Below are 25813 nucleotides of genomic sequence, written 5' to 3'. Positions count from 1 at the left end.
TTTTGTTCTTTTTGATATGATAATCCTCAAATGTAGTCTGAGCTTTTATTAACATCTACATGATCAGTAAATTAAATATGGAAAAATGCCTGATTTTCACTGAAATAAATGCAAAATACAGTTGATAATATTACAATAAATAGTGATAAAACACTTAAGAAAAGTTAAATAAAGAGAAAAAAATCATTTGGGAACTGACACAAAGTAGCACTGGGTCTTTATGGGTAAAATGAAATGTAAACTTCACAGATAAAGCGTCCAAACAAAGCTGTATGTTACATTATCTCTACACCTTCATTAAATCTAATCCACAGATTAGTTTGACTTTGTATAGTTAAGTGAAAGCTGTCATTCTTGGTATAAATTATAGGATTCATTTTTCGAGGGTAGTTTGTTTATGCAAAATGTGTTTGTGTTGAGAAGGCACAGTTGTGGTGTTATAGATATGTGTGTACATGTGTGTATTAGTGTGTTATATGACATCAGTGCGTCCTGCTCAGAGTGCAGCAGCTGGGATTGTTGATAGTGAACAGGTGTCGCTGCACAGATTTTGTGGGTCTGTATTTCTTTCTTTCTTTCTGTGTGCGCTCATGCACACGTGTCAGCATGTATGGGCCATGTGTGTGTCTTTGTGTGTGTGTGTGTGTGCATATGTCCACAAATGTAAGCATGTGTGCACATTAAACCGGACTGAGTGACAATGTGCTGTTGTGTGTCTGCGCTGGTGGTGAGAAACCCAATATCTGAGACACAGTAGCGAGTCGGGCAGCTGTTCCATCTCTGCACCTCCTATTACCACTCATCACTGCAGACTGGTGGAAACCTCTGACCCACAAGTTTCATCTTCTACAGGATGAAGGTTGTGATGTTACAAAGAAAACAAAGAATACATGCAAAAATCAAACTCTAATTCAACTAATACTAACAATATAACAATTACTTTCACTATTTTCACTAATAATTGTTCTTGTTTTAGCTCATTTCAATTTTTAAAACAGGTTTTAAGTGTTTTATTGAATATTTGCATAGATTATTTTGCTTTTATCACCACTGATAGCCCATGTTATGATTGTATTACCATTCTAAATCTATCTGTTGAGCTTTTTTGTTGTTTTTTCCAGAATCAACTGTTTTTTTTTTAATCATCACTCCAAGATAAAATCAAGGTTATGTATTATGTAATTTTATATAATTTTGTGCATTTTCTTTATGAAAATGCTTCACCATATGGAGGTTTTAACATCTTATAACATGTCTGACAAACTGAAATGCACAAATTTTAAAGTTTTTTTCATTTTATTCCTATTTATACCCATCAGTAATCACCTTTGACCAAATGCACACTTCATCTATCAAGAATAAATCACATTGTCACAATCATTTCATGAGAAGAGGTAAAAATATTTTATTCCAACTTTGGGAGAACAGTGAACACCTGAGAGACTCTACTTTAATGTACAGATACTGAGATCCTAAATAAACCATAATGAAGACTGTGAAACACACTGTAAAAATGACGTAGAATTAACACCAAAAAGTTGTAAAATTGCAACATAAAAAAACTGTAAATGACAATACAATGCAAAGTTTTTTATTTGAAAAGATTTTTGTGTTAATGATTAAATCAAATATAGTGTGTCGTTTTTACAGGAAGAGTATGTGAACAAAACCAGATTTGGATGGAGAAATGATGTATTTCTATTGTTTTTAGAAAATAAAACTGTAAATTGAAATACAATGCGGTGCCGTTTAAATTGCAAAGACCATAATGTTGAAATAACAGCCTATTTGATATATATATATATATATATATATATATATATATATATATATATATATATATATGTATATATATATATATATATATATATATATATGTGTGTGTGTGTGTGTAAGTAAAAGTTAGGGAAAAAAAGTAAGCATTTAATAATGTAATATTTTAAACTTGTACATTAATGGGTTGGTAGAGTTGGTAGAGCGGCTCGTCAAATAACCAAAGGGTTGGTGGTTTGAATCCTGGATCCGACTGTGCATATGTCCAAGTGTCCATGGAAGACACTGAACCTTAAATTACTCCCAGTTGGACCTGGTGGAAAGTGCTTTGGACACCATGAAGATGTATAAAATGTGCTAAATAAGTGCAGTTCATTTACCATTTAAATCTACATGTTTAAAATGTTAAATCTACATGTTACTCTGTAAATATATTTACAGTTGGATGTGTTTTTACAGTATTGTTCTGGAAACCACAGCTGCCGGTTTTTTTCTGTAAAAACAACCGGATTTTTTTTACAGTGCACTCAAAAAATAAACTTTTTGTGCGGGTGAAATTTGTTCAAAAATCTGCACAATGAATTTGCACAATGATAAATGAATCTAAAAAATGCCACCAAACTGAACTGAAACCTCTGATTCAGACAATTCCCTCATAAGGTCAGCAGACCCTTCGCCTGTGCGCGCTCCCGGTCTTTTGTCCAGGATGTCTGGGCGCGCCCCCCTGCTGCTGCTGAAACTTGAAGAAGCTGTGCAGAGTTTGGAGTCAAAGTGATCCCCTGCACACTTCTCAGACTGCCACAGACCCCAGCACAGAGCTAGACCCACCGACACAGAAAATGAACACTGTGAAGGCGTTGGCGCTGCCTCTGCTCGTCACCCTGCTGCACTGTGAGTTTGTTTCTGCTTTTACCACTTTTTTAAAGTTGACATTTTTCTGATGTTAGTGGAGGGAAAACATTACATCTTTTCCTTTGCATGGTGCATTTGGTCAGGAAATACTCAAGAGGCATTGAATGCACTCTGGCATTGTGTTATTTTACATGTAAATCCACCAAAGGAAATGTTGTTAGTCTTAAAACTTTCAGATAAATTTTAATTTAAGCTGCAAGAAGTTATATTTCACATTACATATAATAGTATGTGTTCACAAATGGCAGATAACGCAGATTTTATTGTTTTGGATCTGTGCGTAAAACTGCTCCAGCGGCCTGTTGCGGCGCATTAAGGCTTTATTTTATGTTAAAAAGTTGTAATAATGAGGTGAAAGTGAAGCAGACTGCGGTGCATTGGCCTTATCATTATTTTTTAAAAGTGCGTCGGTGCAGAGAGGGGGGGCATGATGCGTTCAGGGACACAGATTGTGCAGGGAGGGGCCCGTGTGTTTACACTGAACCCGCTCTGATGCCGTTTGAACCCGAGATGCCACAGGCTGATCACACCCGTCACGTGACCACGCGGAGGAGTTTGACGGAGATCCCACCGTGTCGGTTTGCAGATAGCCCCCCAGTGACCCCGACACTAATTGGACTAAGATGAAAACCAACACTCACTATCTTGGAAAAATGCATTTGATGTCGCAGGGCAGAGGCTGCTTCTAAACAACGGGCTTTATGTCACTAATAGCACCAATGACGTGTGTTTATTCTGTGTGTGTGTGTGTGTGTGTGTGTGTGTGTATGTGTGTGTAGGTGTGTGTGTGTGTGTGTGTGTGTGTGTGTGTGTGTGTGTGTGTGTGATGATTGTGTTTTGATCTTTGTTGTATTTGCTCATGAGGACCAAATGTCCCTAAAGCAGGGGGGTCAAACTGATTTTCTTCCGGGGGCCACATTCAGCCCAATTTAATCTCAAATGGTCAAATAATAGCATGATAACCAATAAATAATGACAACTTCAAATTGTTTTATTGCAAAAAATAACATACAGTCATGCCAATATTTACATTTACAAACTATCCAAACAAAAAGGAGGTGAATAACTTGAAAAAAATGAAATTTTTTAAGAAATATAAGTAAAATTTTATCAATATCGACTCATCATTTATACATATGCATTACAAATCAGATCTACAAAGGCACAAAACATTGAATAACAGGCAGAATATTGTTTAAATTGCACTTAATTTTCTTCAGACATTTCAGGTTGTTCATATTTGTTCAGGTTATTCACATTTTATTGTAAAAGGATAGTTTGTTAATGTAAACATTTTCATAATTTGATGTTTTTTTTGCGCTAAATCAAAGAAAAAAACAAAAAAACAAACTGGTGTTGTCATTATTTATAGGTTGCTATGATATTATTTTTGAGTTGATGCCCTAACTTGCGTTTAGCAAATTCATCCCACGGGCCGGATTGGAACCTTTGGTGGGCCGGTTTTGGCCCCCGGACCGCACGTTTGACACCTGTGCCCTAAAGTGATGAAAAGAATCGGCCCATAATTGGCTTCCTCATTTAAGACTGATTTAATGAAGAGAGAGGCTTCTGCAAAATTAGCTCAGAACCATTTTTCATGTTGTTATAATGACTTACAATAGACAGTTATTTAGATGAATATCTTTCAAATTGATGTTAATCACTTTGAAAATGTGGTATGAAACTATTAATATTAGCATCAAACTATTAACCCTTTCATGCACAGTGGTCACTACAGTGGACAGTTATTCTACAGCTGTTCTGTTGTTTATTCATGTGTTTTGTTGTTTTAGTTCTATATCAGCCAACACAGTGGAGCTTATGCATCATCCCATACACTGCAATTCATACAATTACTGTAACTTTGCTGCTCTTGATAAACCTGATCTGCAGTAACATGTTTTAGTGTAAATCAATTGGTAATTGTTATTAGACTCTAATTAACAGTTTTCTGGAGCAAAAAGTTTATTTATTTATTTTTTTGCGTATCCACCGTAAACCCAGCAATGCATTTTGTCCTCTGTAGGGGACAAAACTTTGACAGTTTTACTTTAAAAATACTATGCATTGCAAAGGACATTCCATTAAAAAAATCAATCAATCAATAAGAATAATTTTAAAAATGTATCTGAAAAAACTGTTGCATTATGCACTTTCCAATCAAGACCATTTTTTATGTAAAACAGCTAAAACTGTCAATTTCCTGGGTCTCAGGAGGATATTATCTCCATGAAATGAGTAATAACTAATATTAGAGTATGATAAAATGTGAGAAAACATTAGCAATTTCGCAATTAGCGGCATTAAAAATGTTTTTATTTCATAGTTTTCACACAGTATATCATTTTTTGATGATGAGTTTTAAATACATGTTTCTTTGCTTCAAAAATTAAATGCATGGTGTCCAGCTGAGTGGACATTTTTGTAACTCCATGAAAAACAGGTTTAAAAAAAAAAAATCAATTGCATTTTTTTCATGCCTAAAGAGGAATAAAAACACTCAGGAAAAAAAATGTTGACTAAGGTTCTCATAATTCATGCATGAAAGGTTTAAATACATTGTTCCTTTACAGTGAAAGAGTGAGATATGACCAAAAAATGCTATCACTTATAATGTATTTTTTATTAACTGCATGAAATCAGGTGATAAAAAGTATTCTTTATTAAAACTATACACATACATGTAATATCAACCAGTAACAATACTAAAAATCTGCTCTTGCAAGCATGTTGATATATAAAAAAAACAAAAACAAAAAACAAAACTTGTCCATGAAATCAAAGCACCACCAAAGGGCAATGACCATATGTAAGCATATTCACAAAGAATAAAAGTATAATGCTAAATATATAAAGCGCCAATATGTACACTGTTGCCCATTAAGTTGGAATTATTTTATTTTCAGACATATTCCTCTTTTTAGAGATATTAATACACATCAGTAATCACCTTTGACCAGGTACAATGATTACATAATTAGTCCCAGCTGTACTTTATCTATTAAGATTCAATCAGATAGGTAAAAATTATTTTATTCCAACTTTATGGGCAATAGTGTATTTTTCTGGACTGCATGAAATAAAGACAAAAAAAAAGTTTTCTTTCTTAAACTTATACATATCTGTGTGATATCAACAAGCTGCAGTAATCACAAAAATCAGCTCGTGGTGATATAGGGTGTCGATATGTGCATCATTTTTCAAAAAAAGTTAACCACCAGAGGGCAATGACTGCAGAAGCACGATCACAAAGAATACAGATATGTGACAAACGTCCTCCAAATGTCCCCAGAGGAAACAAAGCAAAAACTGGATGTATTGATTTATTTCATGCATATGTGTTTCAGCCCTGCTTCATTACGCTTCGTATTACAACCATGTTACATGAAAGAGGCTGGTTTTGTTATTAGTAGAGCTTGTTTCCGTGTGCACAGAGGTTGAAATGAATTGACTGTGTTAGATTTCGATTTCATGTTGGCGTCAAGTTCAAGTGCACGGTGCAGAGAGCAGTGATCACAAGTGTGGCTGTGGAGTGGAGTGTGTGTGTGACGCCAGCTGAGTGGGGTTAGGTTACTGTCATAAAGAGCTGCTTTGTCTGGATGAGAAAAGCACGACTTCCACACATGTATGAGGTACACACATACACAGGGGGACACTCAGGGATATGCTTTACTTTTAATGGTTAACTGGTTTCCTTATGCAAATTACCACAAGTGTTGGTAAAGAGTTTCTTGTCTCTATATTGCTCTATATTGCAGTTACAGACATTTTTAAAATCATTGGCTATTTATCATATGTTGGATTTGCACTGTATTATATTTTTTTATTGTGACTATTGAGCTGGATGCTGCTAAATAGTTTTTTATTGTATTGTAACAAGGACATTAAAGTTCTATTCTATTCTATTCTATTCTATAAAAAGCAGGGATTCTCAAACATTTTCAGCATGAAACTCAAGGAGACATTCCAAAACATTGTTTCTAAAATTGTTTCACTGGGATCTAAAACTTACAAAAACACATTATGAAAAAACACGTCTCATCACTAGGTTAATTTTGCTGATTAATCCACATTAGGAATAAACCCACCCTTCGAAGACAGAATGTTGTAACATCAGTCACATCTAACAAGATAATGTCCAAAATGACATGACACTGTCAAGTAATGCTGATTAAATAGCAATACACTAATAGCCAACAGGTACATGACACACACAGTTCAAATCCTAACTTAAACAAACAAAAACTTAGTTTTCCACAGTTTTTTGGACAAAACCACAGGGGTCCGAGGCTAAAGGGCCACATCTGACCTCTGGCTTAAAAGCCATGTCGTTGCTCGGGAAACAGCTGTTTGATTATCTGGATGCTGCTGTACAGATGTTCATATTTAAGCCATCGGTAGTGAGCACTGACACATAAATGTAATAATGTAAAGTAAGGCATGTGCACAGTGTCTGCTGAACTTAACCAGCCAGTGTAGAAAGGAGAATATTCTTCTATTTTAATCAGTAAAATACACTGCATTGTTACTGTTTTACACTAACAGGTCCACGTCTCATCTTAGGCTACGTTCAGACTGCAGGCAGATGTGGCACAAATTAAATTTTTTTGCCCATATGTGACCTGTATCCGATCTGTTAAAGACAGTTTGAACAACATAAATCTGATTTTTTCAAATCCTACCCAGGTCACTTTCACATGTGGTCCTAAATCTGATACATATCTGATATTTTGCAATGCGACTTCAGTTTGAATGACCAGATCGCATTTATGTGATCATCACATCATTGAAATGCGATAAACATTAAGGATAAGCATCGGGAAAAACATATTTACTTCCGTAAACACAGTGCATGCCTGTGTGGTCACGTCTTACATCAGGACCTCTTCTGTGCATGTGGGTCACTTCAGGGTCACATTCAGTTCATACTCAGAACTGATAGAAGTCACATTTAATGTGTAATATGAATGAGCACACAGAAAAATTGGATTTCACCAAAAAAATCCAAATTCTGCATCAAAACCTGCTGTCTTAACATAGCCTTAGTTTCCACCTAATTCAGAGTGTTACATCTTACAGCTGGAGGTTTATAGTTTCACCTTTCACATGCAAAGCAGCTGAAATCTCGAATCAAAGTCCGTTTTGTCTTTTTGTCACACGTCGTTTAACATCTGCAGAAAATCTCTCCTGCTGCATGTTTCACTTCTCTGCTGTGTTATCGAACAGCTGTTGCACTGTCACCTTTCCCACATAGTGTTTTTACACAGTATGCAGTATGAGTTTTTGTGCATTCACATAGCAGCTGAATACTGTGCTTCTGTATATTTTTGTGAAAACATGCCTGCATATTGTGTCTCCAGTGTCTGCTGTGAGTGTGTGTGACATATCACTAAAGGAGGTTATCAGGACAGGGCTGAGCAGCTTGTGAGAAAGTCATCCATCTCCTGCATTCCTCCACACCACTGCTCCTGGTACCACCAGGCTGCAGATACACACTCTATACGTCCATGTATGTGTGTACAAGCTCATATACTTTTCATATCCCGATGTGTCATTATGGTATTTTATATGATTCAGTGTCACTCACTGACCTGCACTTGTATCTTAAACAACTATTATATGTTTTTATTTCTTGTTTGCATGACAGAAACCAATAGTATGTTTACAACATCCACAGAAGTTTGGTTATTTTTATTGATAACTGGTATTTACTACAAGGAAACAAGGGGATTAAGATTATTTAGTGAGTGACGGTGAATACTTTGCAGCAGATATTAACTGTTTACTGCTGTGACGCCTGCAGGTCCTGTGTGTCTGTCAGTGACTGTAAGCAGCAGTAAACCCAAAGTAGAGGTCCACGAACACACAGGTGAGAGTATGCATCTTCATCTTTGTCAGCTTTTTTTTGTTTTTTTTTGTTTGCTATTTAATGGGGTTATATGTAGTATTGATATTCCAAACTCTCAACAGCAGGAGGAAGTCATGTACTAGAACACTCTTATGACTTCCAAAAGCATTAACATATCAACAATATGTATCCACATGTATCACTCACTGAATAAAGTATAATCTAATTGTTTACACATAGGGGTGGGCAATATGGCAAAAATATATCACAATTTTTAAAAAATAATATCACAATCTCGATTCTATCACGATTCTTTACATTGATCTTTGAGAATAATTCGGAAGTTTCTGAACAGTGCAACCAAACAATTTCCCTATTTAAAACATAACCCTAAAAGAAAGAAAAAAATAAAACAGACAATTTAGCCCAAAGAACCTTCCAGAGCATTTTTAATTCAAATAGTTTGTGCAATTTTGCCAACATGTGCCAAGAATATAAACGTACTAAAATATAAACAACACTCTGATTAAATACACTCCTGCGACATAAAAACTAAAGAGGGGGCACTGCCCCCTTAAACAAACATTCTGCCCCCTTAAATCAAAGTTTGCAAAGGTAGGGAAAAGGAAAATGAGCTGCACAACAGCGAGAAACTTAAGTTTTAAGATTCACTTTCACTTTATACGGTCATATGGTGTGCACGTACTTATTGTGGGGTACGTACAACACAGAACACCTCCCCGTATAACCCCCCCCACCCCACAATCTCTCTGCTTTGTCGGACTGTCAATATGTTCTAATCCTTCATGATTTAATATCGTCGTATCACCCCCCCCTATGTACACATATCTATTTAATACTATTGTCAAGTTTTCTTCTTCAAATATATACTCACTGACACTTAGTCAGAATAACTATGTCTTATAATCTTCACATGCTGTGTCAGCTGATAGTTTACATTATAGCTCTGTTGGTTTAGCTTTGTTTTAAACAGAAATCAGCCACAGTAAAAGCACAAATCACCTCCGTTGCCAATAGCTGCGCTAAAGATCCGTTCGGAATCGTCCAAACAAGGTCAGAAATGTCACAGTTTAGTCTGAACCGTGGATTAACAAACTCAGCAAAGATAATAACATTATATAATATCTTTACACCTTCATAAGCATCATAATCAAACTCACCCTTGTAGAAAAAACTCTGTGATTTCAGCATCAAAATCCATACTTTTCATTTAGAACTGTGTCCAGTGGTGGAAACATCAATGGTGCTTCTATATTTTATCACTTCATCACTTTCTTTAACTCTAAGTGTTGTGTCTTAGTGCTTCCCATCCCATCTGGTCACTTTCTTGTGTTTTGGTCGAAGGTCCCGTGGTCTTAGAGGGGTCACATGGTCTGACGTAAAATGCAAAATGAAAAGCAAAGAAGCCAATGCAACAGTTGAATCAACATTTGTTTAATGGAAAATCACTTGAAACAAACACAAAAAGTGATATTATAAGATGAAATACATTTTCATTATCACTGGAATGGGGACATGTCATTTAAAGAGGAGGAAGAATGCAAGATTAGATGTATTTTTGCAATACTTTTACACGCCCAAATGTGATATTTTTTGTTTTGATTAGTAACCACTGCTATATTTTCGTATGTTTAACTATTCTGTGTATTGTATTTGACCTGGTAAATTTCATTGGTGGTGATTGTTTTCATGGGTGGAAGAATACATATTAATTCAGTTCAGTGGTTCTCTGTTTGGAGCGAAATAAAGAGAGAGTTAAACCCTCATTAAGTAAAGTAACACCAGGTAAAACACCAGCCGAGTCGAAACAAAAGTGTTAGATTATTTAATTAGGTGCTGAAATCATGGGAGTTGACACACAAAATACCCTTTTACATTCAGTATAAATCTATTTATGTATTACACAAATGACAAATGGAGGTTTACAGAACAGTAAATCTCTTGTTCATAGAAATAAAGACCATTCTCCATATACATACTGATTTTTAATGTTTATTTTCTCTGTTTTTCTCTTGAAAATTCACCACAGGCAGGCAACACAGACAGACTCTGACTAGACACACTGTGAAAACACTATGAAAAATAGATAAGTAAATAAAGAAATTCAGGAAAAAGTGAGGGCTGCGTCTTTCCAGTTCTTTTGAAGTTAAGTGAATGCCGGTCAACAGACAGATCTCAGCATTTTAGCACAGTGGGTAAAGTCTGAAAAAAGTGTGATAAAGAGTGCAAAAGGTAACGCACTGCATGTAAGGGTCTGATCAAGCAAAGGTGAACATCAACATTAAAAATTAAATTTGTGCACATCATTTACCAAGTGGGCTCATTTTTTAGCTAAAGATCTCTACTTTATGTAACTGTTAACCTTTATAAAATACCACTTGTAGAAAAAAAGTTACAACTGATTTTATTGATTGTACTTTTTACACCATAGCCATGCCTCAAACATAAAAATATAGTTAAACAATTGGCCAAAAATGTGAAAACTTATGCAATCTGTTGATTATATAGATGAATGTTAAGTTTTGAGTATTAGATTTTCATTATTTTGTGAATATTATTGATATTTATGAGTTTGAACATTTATGAGTAGCTTAAAAGGCCCTGTCCACATGTTACTACAAAAGTACCAATTTTTAATTTTCAAGTCACTTATTATTCAGATATTTGAGTGAAACTTTCAGAAAGTAATGATCTTTTGATACATTTTAGTTGATGGATACAATGATGAAGAGTTGTCCACGTGTTGCTATGGCAACCTTTCCACATGTTACCATATTCTCATGTCAATAAAACAGAGACTTTTCAATATTTTACACCAAAATTTATTTTCAGCATAGTTGAACATAATATCTAAAAGGTTTTGTCCTACTTGATATCAATTTCTGTCGAGAACCGCATGTTTTGAATGTTTGCGTAAAGCTTAAAAAATGTATGTTCCTTTCAAGTCCACATGTTACTGAGCAGTAATTTGACATTTTTCACCTAAAAATGCATACATAATACATAATGTTCACGCTATAGTGCCAAACACATCATATTTGATACATGAGTTTTGAAGCCCTCTACATGATCGGTGGGATTTTTTTTTTTCTTGAAAAACCTGATGAATCCAATTAGACACATGCAACACACAGATAATCCACCGGGGGGGGGGGGGGGGGGGGGGGGGGTTCATTCACCAGAGGCCTTTCCAGTGATATTACAAGATTGTTATTAATGAGGAAGGAAGCAAAACTTTGTCAATTTTGAAAAGGAATTATCAATTTGTTAGACATGTTTGTGTTATATTATGTTTTTGTTTGTTCAAAAATAATAATATTTGAGCATTGAGACCTGATGTATCAAATATGATACAAAATTGAAACTCATACACAGAAACTGATATTTGAAAAAAAAAAAAAAAAAAATCGTTGTTCAGAAGGACCAATAAAGGCTCCAGTTTCAAAGAACTGGAATTTTCTTTCAGTGATTTAATGGTTCAGGCTATACAGGGTTAAAGTGCTTATAAATACCTACTCAAATATGTATAATACATGCATATAAGATACTCTGCTTACAGGACAGAGACTGTTGAACACCAAATGTGTCCATGTGTCACTGCTTGATCGGACCCATATGTATAAAATAATGAATAAATGAACAGAACACAAACAGGTGAATAATAGTTAGCATTTATGATTGCTGAACCATGTGCAGAATTAATCTTATCTTTGGGCTGTCGTGTCTTCACTTACATCCATTTTGACTCTTATTTATGTCCCATTTTATTGAATATCTAATGACTGTATGATGTTTCCTCTCAGATGCTGTGTTGTCCTGTGAGTTTAGGACAGAGAAAGATCAAAACCCTCGAATCGAGTGGAAGAAGAAGGAGAAGGGGGTGACGTTTGTGTACTTCAACCACAAATTCACTAGTGAGAAGCAGAACCTTCATGTCTATTACTGTCTATTATATCATCACCTCATACTGAACATCATCATCCCTACACTTTTAGGTTCTTATGCAGGACGGGCCAAGATAGAGGGAGCGACACTGACGATACACTCCGTTACCCAGAAGGACTCTGGGGATTACCGCTGTGAAGTCACTGCCAGTGAGGACCACGTTAACCTGGGAGAGGCCACTGTGACCCTTAATGTCCTAGGTACATGAACAATTGTTGTCAAGATGCTCGATTCTACTTCTAAAGGTTTTGTTTATTTTGTCCAGAAAGATGTCGACAGAGGATAAAATTCACAGCTCTTCTACTGTCTCTAATATAGACAAAAAAAGCCATCTCCAAAAATATGTACATGAGTGCTTCTATGAAACTGGTCCCTAAAAACTGGACATGGGGGCTAAAAATTCAAACCAGATGTAGACTAACGTTATGAAGCAAGTTTGGAAGCACTTTGGGTCTATTTTAAAAAGAAATATTTACTGAGATAAAAGAGAAACAATTTTTCAGATAAAACACATATTTATATAATTTTTATACAAAAATCCACATGTAACACGGTAAAAAGGACAAAAACTACATGCTACAATTTTTTGGAATATCTTTTTATTCTCTCAGAGCCACTTTTTGGGAATTGAACTAATTATGCAAGGGAGAGTGTTTCACAAAAAGGGCCACTGTTGCAAAATCACTCACGATTTATTTGTGTTTAAATGGGCGGGTTCTGCATGTAACGCAAGCGGACACGATGAGTCACACACAAAACCTGGAATGAGACTGAGAGTCATGAAAAACCTGCATGTCTGGATTAGAAAAACCACTAGGATCATCAAATTTAACACAGTGTCTTTATTTATAGTTGTATATAAGACCATTTCAAACCATGTTTTCCAGATAAAATGCATTGACACCCAGGTAGCTTTTCCTGTCTCAATTTTGGTCCTATTTTTGGCCCCAATATTTTATTACAAATTCACAAATTTCAGGATGGCTCAGAGCAAGAGTAAAATTTGTTTTGCATTTTTTTTTAAATATCTGAGGTCATCATTAGGTACATCCTGGGGGGATATATGTCTAAATTTCTCCTTTATTATTGGGTCTTAAAAGCTGGCAAAGCGCGAGGTACCAACATGATCCCATTTTCATAGAAACATCCATTTTCATATGAAAATCATGTGGAACTAGAAGGGCACACATGGAACGTATACCTCCACCAAGGCTGTGTCTTATCCATTCACAAAGTTTCATGACAATCTGCGCTGTAGTTTTTGCATAATCCTGTCAGACAAACAGACAAATGGTAATGAAAACATAACCTTTTGATGGCAGTAAAATTACTTGAGGCTAATCTAAAGCATGAACAGTTGAAATCAGACAAATCACGTGGAAATCTTCTAAAGTTACAGCATTTTTCATAATTAATTAACAATTTGTGTTACAGTCCTTCCACTGGAGGAAACACAGAAGGGGAACGTCAAAGAACACCTCTGTATGATATATCCAGACATATCCGCTTGGTTTAACTAAGACTATCAATGCAATTATAATTTTTTTCTGCTTATAACTAGTAATTTAATAAATATTTAATCTTTATAGCTGAGTACAAGTCTGTCCAATACTGTTATCAGTGTGTATTTCCTCTGTTACAGATGTTCTGTCATCAGGATTTAAAAAAAAAAAAAAAAAGCAAGAGAAATGATTTGGCCAAGGACAAACCCTGTACAATGTGAGTTTATAGTTGGTGCTGGATGACAAAAAGGAGGAAAACATAAGCTGTAATTAGAATGAGGTGGAGTTGACTATTGGCCTTGGTGGATGTCTGTGCTCTTTTAGTGTCCTATTTATAACATTATTTTACATTCACTCTGTAGTCAAAATCTAAAGTTACTGCAGGTTAACCCATAAAGACCCAGTGTTACTTTTATGGCAGTTCCCAAATGATTCTTTCTCTATATTTAACCTTTCTGAAGTGATTTATCACCATTTATCATAATATTATCCTTTGTATTCTGTGTTTTTTCAGTGAAAATCAGGTACTTGCCTATATTTGATTTAGTGATCATGTAGAGGTTCGTAAAAGTTCAGATTAAAGTTCAATTCAGTTCAATTCAATTTTATTTGTATAGCCCAATATCACAACAAGGTTATCTCAAAGGGCTTTACAGAGTCAGTTGGATGTAAACAACAACAGTCAAATAAACAGCAAGAAAATGAGTAATGTCCAGGGCATCCCCCGTCCTTAGACCCTCCTTCTCGGCAAGGAAAAACTCAAACCCAGTGGGAAAAGGGAGAAACCTCGGGGAGAACCACAGTGAAGGAGAGATCCAAAGTTGAGGGTTATTATAACAGAAACAGAGAAAACTGAATAAAAAGTGACTTTTTCAGTCAAATCTTTTATTAACTGAACATAAAAAAAGTGTCTCCATCCACTGTCATGTATGCAACTCCATGAAAAATGACAAACTGCATTTTACACCAATTATTTACATGTATTTATAGGATTAATGGATCAACTGGTATTCAGCATTTACAACAGTAGATGGTTTTGGTTAAAGGTGGATGTTTGGGTCTTTATGGGTTCAGTTTTTCCTGTTTCTTTTGTTTGTTTGTTTGTTTTAAAGCTGACCAACACATTGATTTAACATGTTTTATAATCTGCATTTATCTACTGACTCTATAAGGAAATGATTGCATGTAAAAACCAGGAGTAAAGTACAGGCACAGATAAACTTTTTTAATCCCTGGGGGGAACAGCATTTTCCAGGTTTAAGTGAAGTTGGATTTAAGGTGGATATTTCCTCTTTGAACTAAAATCCAGTATTTTTTTCTGTAACTATCGCTCCTCTAGTGCCTCCTCACGTCCCATCGTGCGAGGTGCCGAGCTCAGTGTTCGTGGGCTCCAGCCTGGAGCTCCACTGTAAGGACAAACTCAGCGTACCTCCAGCCACATACCGCTGGTACAAAGACAACAAGGGCCTGACCGAAACCGCAGACACCCCATACAGCATGGACACCAACAAGGGCACACTGGTGGGTGGAAACACAATATCTAACACACTTAACCCCTTGTACACTAGTGTCGTGAATTCACCTCAATGTTCGACTGTTTTCTTAATAAGGTGCTGCTCAACACTTTCTCTGAATGTACAGATATTACCTGGTTAGTTATGATCCCTGACGTTCATGGATCCGTTTCAAAGCTCTGTTTCAGTAATGGTGTTATTAGTTTCATGTCATTCTACTGATTTTTAGATCATTTTTGTTTGGTTTGGTTTGTTGACTGGATGAACTGATCAACAGCACCGTCAATGCAAATAATCTACAAACCTTAGACTGGAAAATGTTTTAAGTACTATCACCCCAATTATGCTTGTTATGCCTAATGTCACTAAGATTCAAACTGACAATCTCCACTTAACCCTTTATAGGGCACTCAGAAATACTCGGAAAATCTAAATTTCAACCTTAATGTGTTATTGGAGGACATAACAAGACTTTATTTATTGTCATGTAGAAAATCAAGGTCAGTGAATTTTGGTTCCTTACCCACAAATTGCAATAAATAAATAAATAAATAAATAAATATACACACACAAAATTCACATACTTAGCAAAGCAGTTACACTCACTGTTCATGCAGAGGTGGACCTTATAGACCCTGTAGACCACATTGGACCTGAGATTGTTGACTCATTGTCCTCACTGTAACTGTTGCTGTCACTGTCTTATAATGTATGCGGAAATGACCAAAAATAGTCACTTGCCTGATAAAGGGTTAACTTAGAATCTGCTTGACAGGAACGACACAATATATATATTTTTTGATATATTTGTGAATGAATTTAAGGGGTTAATATGTCATTGGATACATGCTCATATAAATTTACATGACAGTATGTAGAGACAATGCTGTTTTTATTATTGTTTATTTTGCCGGAGCAGAAGTTCAAGAGTGTGTCCAAAATGGATGCAGGGATGTACCGCTGTGAATCCTCCAATAATGTGGGTGCCCCAAAGAGCTGCGTGGCCAAACAACTGAAAATCAACGATTGTAAGTGGTTTTTGTGCTTCATGATACATTCATGACATACTCTGGACACCACAGACTGATGGAGGACTGGTATTTCCTTCCTCTTAGATCCTCTGAACATGACGATTTTAATAGCAGGAGCTGCAGGTTTTGTGTTACTCCTGTTCTTCTGCTGCATCTGTGTGTGTGTCTGTCGACGTCGAGGCTGCTGCAAGAGTGAGTACTTTACTTACACCACAGAAAGACCAAGAGAGACAGTTTTAACCCATAAACACCCAAACATCCTTTGGCGACTGTTACGGTCCGGCTCGAAGACCGCAACCACAAAGAAAGCAGTGTCTGGGGTCGGTGCAAAAAACGCTTAATTTATTTACAAAGTGCAGGTAAGAATTTAACAAATAATCTTAAGAGTCTTTTCATGGTCCATGGTGGAGGAGCAGGAGCAGACACACGCATGAAGTGCAGGCAGGTGAGTGGGAGAGCGAGCGTCCATGATGACTGACAGGTCGGGGCTTTTAAAGACGGCAGGACACCGGGCCCAGGTGCAGCGCATCTGATGATTACTAGACAAACCCCGCCTTGGTCAGATCCTGTAAAGGAATGAACAAAAAGACCAACACACCTAGTGGTGTGGAGGGGTTGTCACACGACCAAAATCATTTACTGATCTAAGATGTTACAGACCTGTTGAGTAGGGCTGCACGATATTCAGAAAAACTGACATTGCGATTTTTTTAACCCTGTGATATATATTGCGATATGAAAAAATACTCAGGAGTATATAATAGCTGTGTGGTGCTGACATAAATGGTCAAACTAATTAGTTGTGTTTCCTCTCGTTGTGGCAACCCGTGCAAGATGCTGTCTACACAGAACACGTGTTTCAGTATCATCCTTCTTATAGCCGAAATAATTCCAGATAACTGACGTTGCTTTTCATTTTGGCACCAAGTGTTCGTTTTAGATGATTTTCTCTTGTTCGTTGCTCATTTTTCTATGTTGTTACCAGCGACTCACTCCATGTGCAGGGTTGTGGTCTGCTTCGGCAAACTGATTAAGAACACATGTGATTGGTGGATGGCTGTGCACAGTGTGTGTCAGGTACTCAGGTTGAAATTAGATGAGAACACAATGAGTTCATTTACCTCCTACATCACAGGACCTGCCATGTGACTACTGCGCACATGTACATTGTGATGACGATGCTCAAACGATATATTGTGCAGCTCTATCGTTGATTGACTGATTTAAAATTAGTCTCATTGTTTTTTTTTCTGTATTATGGACAGGGTGCTTGTGCAGGGTCTTGAAAGTGTTAAAAAGTATGGAATTTTTAAATGGTGTTTTCCAGACCTTGAAAAGTCTGGAATTTTGCGTGAAAGTCTTAATAAAGTATGGAAAAAAGATTTTCTAGAGCAGGGGTGTCAAACTCATTTTAGTTCAGGGGCCACGTACAGCCTGATATGATATAAAGTGGGCCGGACCAGTAAATAATATTAATAATAAGATAATAATAACTTTTGAGTGAAAAAAATTTAAATTCTGTAATGAAAATGTTTACATCTATGAGTTGTACTCGAACATAACATGAACAAATATGAATAACCTGAAAATTCTTTAGTAAAATAAGTGCAATGTTAACAATATTATGCCTTAGTTTATCATTTATACATGTGAATCACAACTTACAGATCACAGTGGATCTACAAATACACAAAACATTAAATAACAGGGACAATATATTTAAAGCTCCACATACTTCTCTTAAGACATTTTAGATATTTGCATTTTTTGTTAAAGGCTAGTCTGTAAATGTAAATATTCTTGTGTAATGTAACTTTTTACATTACAACAAAGAGAAAAATATACAGTTTTCATTATTTATAGGTTATTATGATAGTATTTTACTGGTCTGATCATTTTTAGACTCAACTGACCTAAAATGATTTTAACATCCTTGATTGTTAATATCTTCAGTGTAATTTTTGCATTTCACAAATTCATCCCAAGGGCCGGATTGGATCATTTGGTGGGCTGGATTTGGCCCCAAGGCTGCATGTTTGACACCTGTGCTCTAGTGTATGCTCAAAGGCACAAAATCTTGTAAGATAAAAAATACATGAGGAAAGCGTATAAAAAAGGTGATATGATTTCATTAACTGGTTGGTGCTGGAATGATTCTAGTGAAACTAGTTTGTTTTGTGATTTTCGTATGTTTTGAAAAAGTTTCTCAGTAAAACATAATTTACTGTAAATTATGCATTCATTTATTCATACATTTATTAAAGCGAACATTTCTACTATACACAACTGTACAATCTCAACCCAAAAAGTAGGCACACAAGTATAAAACTACATAAAGTCAAGGTCTTGGGGGAAAAAATAGCACTTTTGAAAAAGTCTGGAAAAAGTCTGGAATTTTTATTTGTCTAAAGAGCAAGCGCCCTGTATGGATGATGAATGAATAAACATAAATTTGAAAGAAACAGGAGGAAAGGTCACAGAATCTCACTTGAGAAATCCACTGGGAATTACACATGAAAGATTTATACCATGTAAACTTGTAATATATGCAGAAAAGAAAACAGAGGCTAAAATGAGAGTTAGTATTGGACTTAATAATCCAATAATATCTATACGTACACATACTGGACTGTTCATTGACAAATACAACAAACTGACAGTATACTAATAATATGATGATGGCTTTTTTTCAGTGATTATGAAAATATTAATTACTTTTTAAATTTTTTTATCCCTGTGTCTTTGTACAGAGAACAACAAAACAAAAAGGTGAGTGTCTTTATTTCTCTTGGCTGTTTATCGACTGCTAATTTGCTCCGACTGAACTCTTACTTACTCTTACTCTTTGTCTTTCAGCACCAAGTCGTACAACCCTCCTCCTCCTCCTCCTCCCAGTCGCAATGTGAGTGATCAAAGGGTTTGTTATCGTGTCAGGGCTTGTTTTGCTTACTGCTATGAATTTGACTTGCCATTAAATGTTGTTGATAAGTTGCTGATAACACTGGTTGCTTGCTAATTAAAGGAAATGATTCATTGTATGTCTGTCTGCGCCCTACAGCTCAAGACCTACAAACAAACTCAGTCCTTCATGATCTGAATGTGAACTACACCCGCTGAGCTTTGATGTCACATCATTGGAAATCTCAGACGCCCTCTTCATGTGTGTCGTATTGAAAAGTTTCTCCTTGACAGTCTGCTCTTCGCTGACACACAGATACACAAAGAAGAAGTACCAGAAGTCGGATAACTTTATGCAAATACCTCGGAACAAGTGCACTGCTTCCATAACATGGCATTTACGTGTGTTACTGGTTTGGAAAAGCTTTTACATATCTGTTATTGATATATTCTCTGTATCTTTTTTTTTTTTTTTCGTGAGTGTGTGAGGATTTTTAAAAAGGTTTTTATTTAACTCCTTCTAGACCAAATATATCATTAAACTGTTACTTGTAGCTCTTTTGTGCCACCTCTAGGCCAATAATTATTCACACTGATTAAATCAAACGTTGTACTGACTGATCAGACATAACATTCTGACCAGTAACAGTAAAGTGGTTTTAATTTGGATTATCTCATTCCAGTGGGGCCTGTCAGTGGGTGGGATGTACAGTCACAGAAAAAATTATTAGATCATCAAAAGTCATCAAAAACAATGGTTATGCAATCAAGTACTAATGCCTGTGTGTATCATGTGACTAAAACAGACAAGAGAAAACATGGAATGCCTAAAAGCACTGTTTTTGGCAGTACAATGCACAGCTATCGATGTGAGAACTTAAATTATTTTGGTTATTATCAAGAAAACATGAAAAATGGATAGATATCAGCTCTGAAATTAAACTCTTATGAGCTGTTTTTTTGTTGTTATCATTATATTTGTCCAAACAAATATACCTTTAGTTGTACCAGGCATTAAAATGAACAAGAAATTGAAAAAAACAAGGGTGGTGAAAAAAATTTTCTGTGACTGTATAGTTGTGCTCATAAGTTTACATACCTGACAGAATGCACATGGGATGGTCTTGGATGTTCCAATATGATAATGACCCAAAACACAAGGCCAAGTCAACCTGTCATTGGCTACAGCAGAAAAAAGTGAAGGTGAAGGAGTGTCCATCTCAGTCTCCTGACCGCAATATCATTGAGCCACTTTGGGGAGGTCTCAAACATGCAGTTCATGCAAGAAAACCCAAAATCTTAAAGGAACTGATGGTGTTTTGCCAAGAAGAATGGACAGCTTTAGCATCTGAGAAAATAAAGTGACTCATCCACAACGACCACAAATGACTTCAGATGTCATTGATAAAGGGGCCAATACAGAGGATTAAGAACTAGGGTATGGAAACTTTAGATCAGAGTCATTTTGATAGTTTCTGTTCTCAGTCTGATTTAAAAAGGGCAAACATTTGTTTGATAGTAAATGTCTTCACCCAACCACTAGCCTTGAGTGAAAGAAAAGTTTTTGTGTTATCAGTCATAGTCTCTGAAAAATGGCCAAAGAATCATAAATTCTGCCAGGGTATGTAAACTTATGAGTACAACTGTATGAGGCAGTAATTGAACATGTAGACGATGTTGATATGTTAGAAACAGCAAAATGGACAAGAGTAAGGATCTGAGCAACTATAACAATGGAGAAGCTGTCATATCATTTCTAGATCTTGTACATTCTTGATGTAAAGCGGTTAGTACCAACCAAAAGTGGTGTAAAAAAACAACCGGATCTCAACCAATCGAGCATCTACAGGAGTAGAACATTATTGCTAATATTGTATAGGTTCCCCTTTTTCCACCAAAACTGCTCTGACCCGAGGCCTAGACTCCACCAGACCTTTGAAGGTGTGTGTGGTATCTGGACCAAGATGTTAGCAGCAGATCTGTGAAGTCCTGGAAATAGAGAGGTGGACCTACATGGACCAGATATTTGTGTCCAAAACCTTCCACAGATAATCAATAGTCCTGAGATTGACATGTCCTTCCTTTGTTCATTTCTGGTACTAACCATTGCAGACCAGAAACAAACAACAAGACCTGTAGATGTGGCCATGCTCTAACCCAGTCATCACCGTTACAATATGGACCTGGCCAAAGTCACTCAGGTCCTTATTACTCTGCCCCCCCAAAGGGGAGGCAAGGGGTGTTGTTTTTGGTTACGGTTTGTTTGTTTGTTTGTTTGTTTGTTTGTTTTTTAAGCAGCAAAACTACATTTTGAATTCATACCAAATTGGGTTTATAGATTGCTAGTGACCCAGAATAGATGTGGTTACATTTTTGGAAAAATTCACATTTTTAATGAATTTTGAAAATCTTTTTTTGTTCTCCCATTTACTTATAATGGGCAAAATTTCAAATGTCTGTAAACACAAGTTTTGTTTCAATTTCCTTCAAACTTGCCACATATATAGAGGTAATTGATATGCTGACATCAGCACATGCATAGACATGATGACATCAGCTGGATCGATGCCAAAATAAGCTACAATACGTGCGAGGGGCGGGGTTTGTTGGCACCACTGGCACTGGCCTGGCACCACTTGTGTTGATCATTTTGCTGCTTCCAACACATCAGCTTCAGGGACTACATGTTCACTTTCTGCCTGACATATCCAACCCTTATAATGAAATACTGAATATTATTACCACCTCTCCTGTCAGTGGTCACTATGTTATGGCTGTTCTGTGTATGTCATCCACCTTTTCTGCCTTCATTGGATATTTACACACAGATTTGCTGTTTTATATGAAGTTTTTTTTTTTATTTTTGGTAGTTTTATATATTGTCAAAACTTGTTTTTGTAATGATATCCTGTCATATGTGTTTGTATTTGTGTTTAATTATTAGATATAAATCATTGGTGTGGGTTTCAGTTTTGGGGGGACACATTATCACAGAGTCTAGGGAAATTTTGAGAATCAAACATTTATTTCCTGCATTCACCAACTTTTGCTCATCATCCATTAATGCTGGAAGTGTTTTTAATTGATATAAAATGTAAAATTCAGACACTAGGTGACATATTAAATTAAAGTATAGTAAGTAGACCCTCAGGTATTATTATGCTATGTTAATTCTAAATATGTATTCTCCTGCAGGTCACATTTTGTTTGACATCTCCAAATATACATGCACATATTCTATAAACCTTAGGAATTTATCAGCTTCAGTGTTTTCTGCAGGATTTTCTCATGTTTGGAGTGATTTTAGGAATGTTAAATCAGAATGGAGGGCTATAATACATTTTGATCACTACTGATTATTGATAATATTTAAATATTGAGGGGGAGGATTTCCCAGCACCCCCCCTGAAATCTACACTTATGTTTTAATTAAAATCATGTAAACTGAGCGACAAATGGACAGGTATCTGCACACACTGAATGTTATGTCTAAAAACAAAAGTATTTTACTGAGCCAATGTTGTAGTCAATAAGAAAATATGTATTTAAAAAAGATAATACCGGAAGTCATGTTGTTGCGCAAAACTAAACCAAAGACAAAGAGGAGATTTGATCAGGGACATCGAATCAGTATATGCTGAAAACAACAAAATGAAGACAGAAATGCACAGCTTTCATACTTGTATATCTGATTTTCTGCTTGTGCGTTTCTTAAAAGGCCCTGACACATCCAGGGTTTCTGTGCCTACACTCAGTGGTAGCTGGTGTTGGCTCCAGCATCCCCACAACACTCTGGATGTTTTTAAGAAGCACTTCCTCCTTGAACACAATAAATATTCTTGACTGAACAATTGAACTGATGAGATTTAAAGCCATAGACACTGACATGAACTAATGTTAATACATGATATGACACTTATTCTATGTTTTGTTTATAATTACATGTATGTTTCTTTGTTGCTGTTCCATGTGTGCAAATTTCTATTCTATTCTATTCTATTCTATTGTAAGTCATTTGTGGCATTTACTCCTTTATATTTTTAGATTACTTCTTGAATACCAATGTATACACGCTGTTGTATCTATTTTTTCTCTAGTTAATAAAAGGCAAACAGACAGTATGTGTCAGATTACTAATATGCTATTCAAACACAGTGCATAATTGGTTGCTTTGTCATTGTAAACATCTCAGAGGAACATCCTGTTCCTGTTTGTGGTGGTGCGTAGGGTGGGATGTTGTTTTTAAAGGTAGTTTTGATTACAGATTGGCATGTTGACAGGTTTATGAGCTGATGACAATAATGATGTCAACAAAACCAATCATCTTCTTCTCATCTTTGACTGGATATATATTGTGAGGATGATTAGCTTTTTATCAAATCCACTTTAATTTCAAGGTCATCATCTTTTTTAGCACTGATACTTTATACTGACAGACTTTACAGACCTTCCATTTATCAGGCAGCTGATTTGGCTCTGCAGTTAAGCTCACCACTAGGTGGCATCATATCACTGACTGTATCTACGCCAGCACAGACTGTAGCTACAGGATGCCAGCCTTTATCCATTATTTGTCTATGAACAGTAGCACCATTGTTCTCTCTTTGTCCTCATTCTCCTTATTGTGCTGCCCATAAATTAAAAGTCCTGAAATGCGTTGATTTCCTGCAGATTCGCTCTGTAGCTTTGAAGATGTGTGAATGTGTCTATTCATTGAACTATAGTAGGAACAGCTTGTTGGTGCTATAAATGAATTAATAATTTCTATATGCAGCCTGTGCAAGAATGCAGACAATGTCAGCAACCAGCCACAGAGATAGCAGCAGAATCATTTAGTAATGCTCATGTACTGACTGTATTGAGTGTATGGTATTGATCTGTTAATATGGATGAAACCTTTGGGTCGCTCAAACATCCCTCACAGATACCCTGTCCACACAGGAAGGACATCAGCCACCCTTAAAGAATATGCAAATTGTGTAAATCTGTCCATAAATCCACAAAAAACAGTGTTTACATAAGAAGCTGCTTTGGTTTAAACATCATGACAATACATTGAGCAGCATAGGGATTTCAATGGAAAAGCCAATATGATGTTAAGTTGCAAAAATATATTCCTCAGCTGCAGAAAACAAGAGATAGTGTCTACAAAGCTGGTGTATTTTAGTTCAGTGTATCGGGTATAATAGTAATAATATAGTGTACACTGAACAAAAAGGAGTCTCAAGAAAGTAAAGATGCCTGGTTTCACAGAACAGAGTCCTTAATAGTCTTGTTGAGTGTGCTGTTCTTTAAGAGAGTAACCTCATTTTAAGAATATATATCTAACATTTGTCTCAATAAGATACTCCAGCTCGATATAACCAGTAACAAGCTAAAACAATACTGTTGAAAACATCTATTGCAGTCTTATCCCTGATGGAGCCCAGACACTGCTCACCATCTCCGCTATTACTTTAAACATTCATTTTGCTGCTGTAATATGTGTACATTTTTTCCATCTGTCCCTCCGCTGGGGCTCTTCCTGAGGTTTTTACAGTTGTTTTTCCTGTTAAAGGGTTTTCTTCTTTCCTGTGGTTTCAAAGAGGTTTGAAGGACAGAGCCTGTGATATATTGTACAGACTGTAAAGCCCTTGGAGGTGAATCTGTGTGTAATGTTGAGTTATACAAAAAAAACTGAACAAAATTGGATTATTTCCAGAGTGACAGGATTTACACACATATTCAGTTTAACCCATAAAGACCCAAACATTCATCACTGACCAAAAGCATCGACTGATCTAAACCGCTTAATACCTGTTGATCCACTAATCCTATCAATACATGTAAATAATTGGTGTAAAATGCAGTTTGCCATCTTTTTATGGTCATCAGATATGACTCATTTGGACGTTCAGAGGCTCTGTAGTGAACGTGGAAACATCGTCATCTTCTACAACATTGATTCACCAGTAAAACCCATGGAGTTTGATAAATGACAGTGGATGAAACTGCCTGGTTTATGTTTAGTTGATGACATGTTTCACTGAAAGTCACTTTTTCTGCTGTTTTCTCTGTTTTTTGATAAATAACCCTCAACTTTAATCTCATCTTTTATGAACATCTACAGGATTAGTAAATTAAATATAGGAAAATACCAGATTTATACTGATAAAATGCAAAATACTGAAGATAATATTATAATAAATGTACATAAATCACTTAAGAAATGTTAAATATAGAGAAAATTTCATTTGGGAAATGACACAAAAAATAGCACTGGGTCTTTATGGGTTAAGATAATTAAACCCATTTTAAATAACTGTTTTTACTGTAATGAACAGCATTTTCTACCCTTAAAGACCTGAAGCTATTTTTGTGGTCTCTACA

At 35.9% G+C, this 25813-nt stretch overlaps 1 protein-coding gene across 1 annotated transcript; it reads left to right on the top strand.

The window, feature by feature from the left end:
• Positions 1 to 2546: 2546 nt before the first annotated feature.
• jam2b (junctional adhesion molecule 2b) lies at positions 2547 to 20448 on the top strand. The gene is made up of 10 exons (XM_030124929.1): positions 2547 to 2664; positions 8489 to 8554; positions 12358 to 12468; positions 12550 to 12699; positions 15341 to 15522; positions 16435 to 16543; positions 16631 to 16738; positions 19297 to 19315; positions 19403 to 19448; positions 19605 to 20448. Exons 1-10 carry the CDS (start codon positions 2613 to 2615, stop codon positions 19641 to 19643), a joined length of 882 nt encoding a protein of 293 aa, XP_029980789.1. The 5' UTR covers positions 2547 to 2612; the 3' UTR covers positions 19644 to 20448.
• Positions 20449 to 25813: the final 5365 nt, after the last annotated feature.

Source organism: Sphaeramia orbicularis, chromosome 21 (genome assembly GCF_902148855.1).
Source record: "Sphaeramia orbicularis chromosome 21, fSphaOr1.1, whole genome shotgun sequence".
Lineage (NCBI taxonomy): Eukaryota > Metazoa > Chordata > Actinopteri > Kurtiformes > Apogonidae > Sphaeramia > Sphaeramia orbicularis.
Note: the sequence above shows the minus strand (reverse complement) of the source record. Positions and strands in the feature narration are given on the sequence as shown.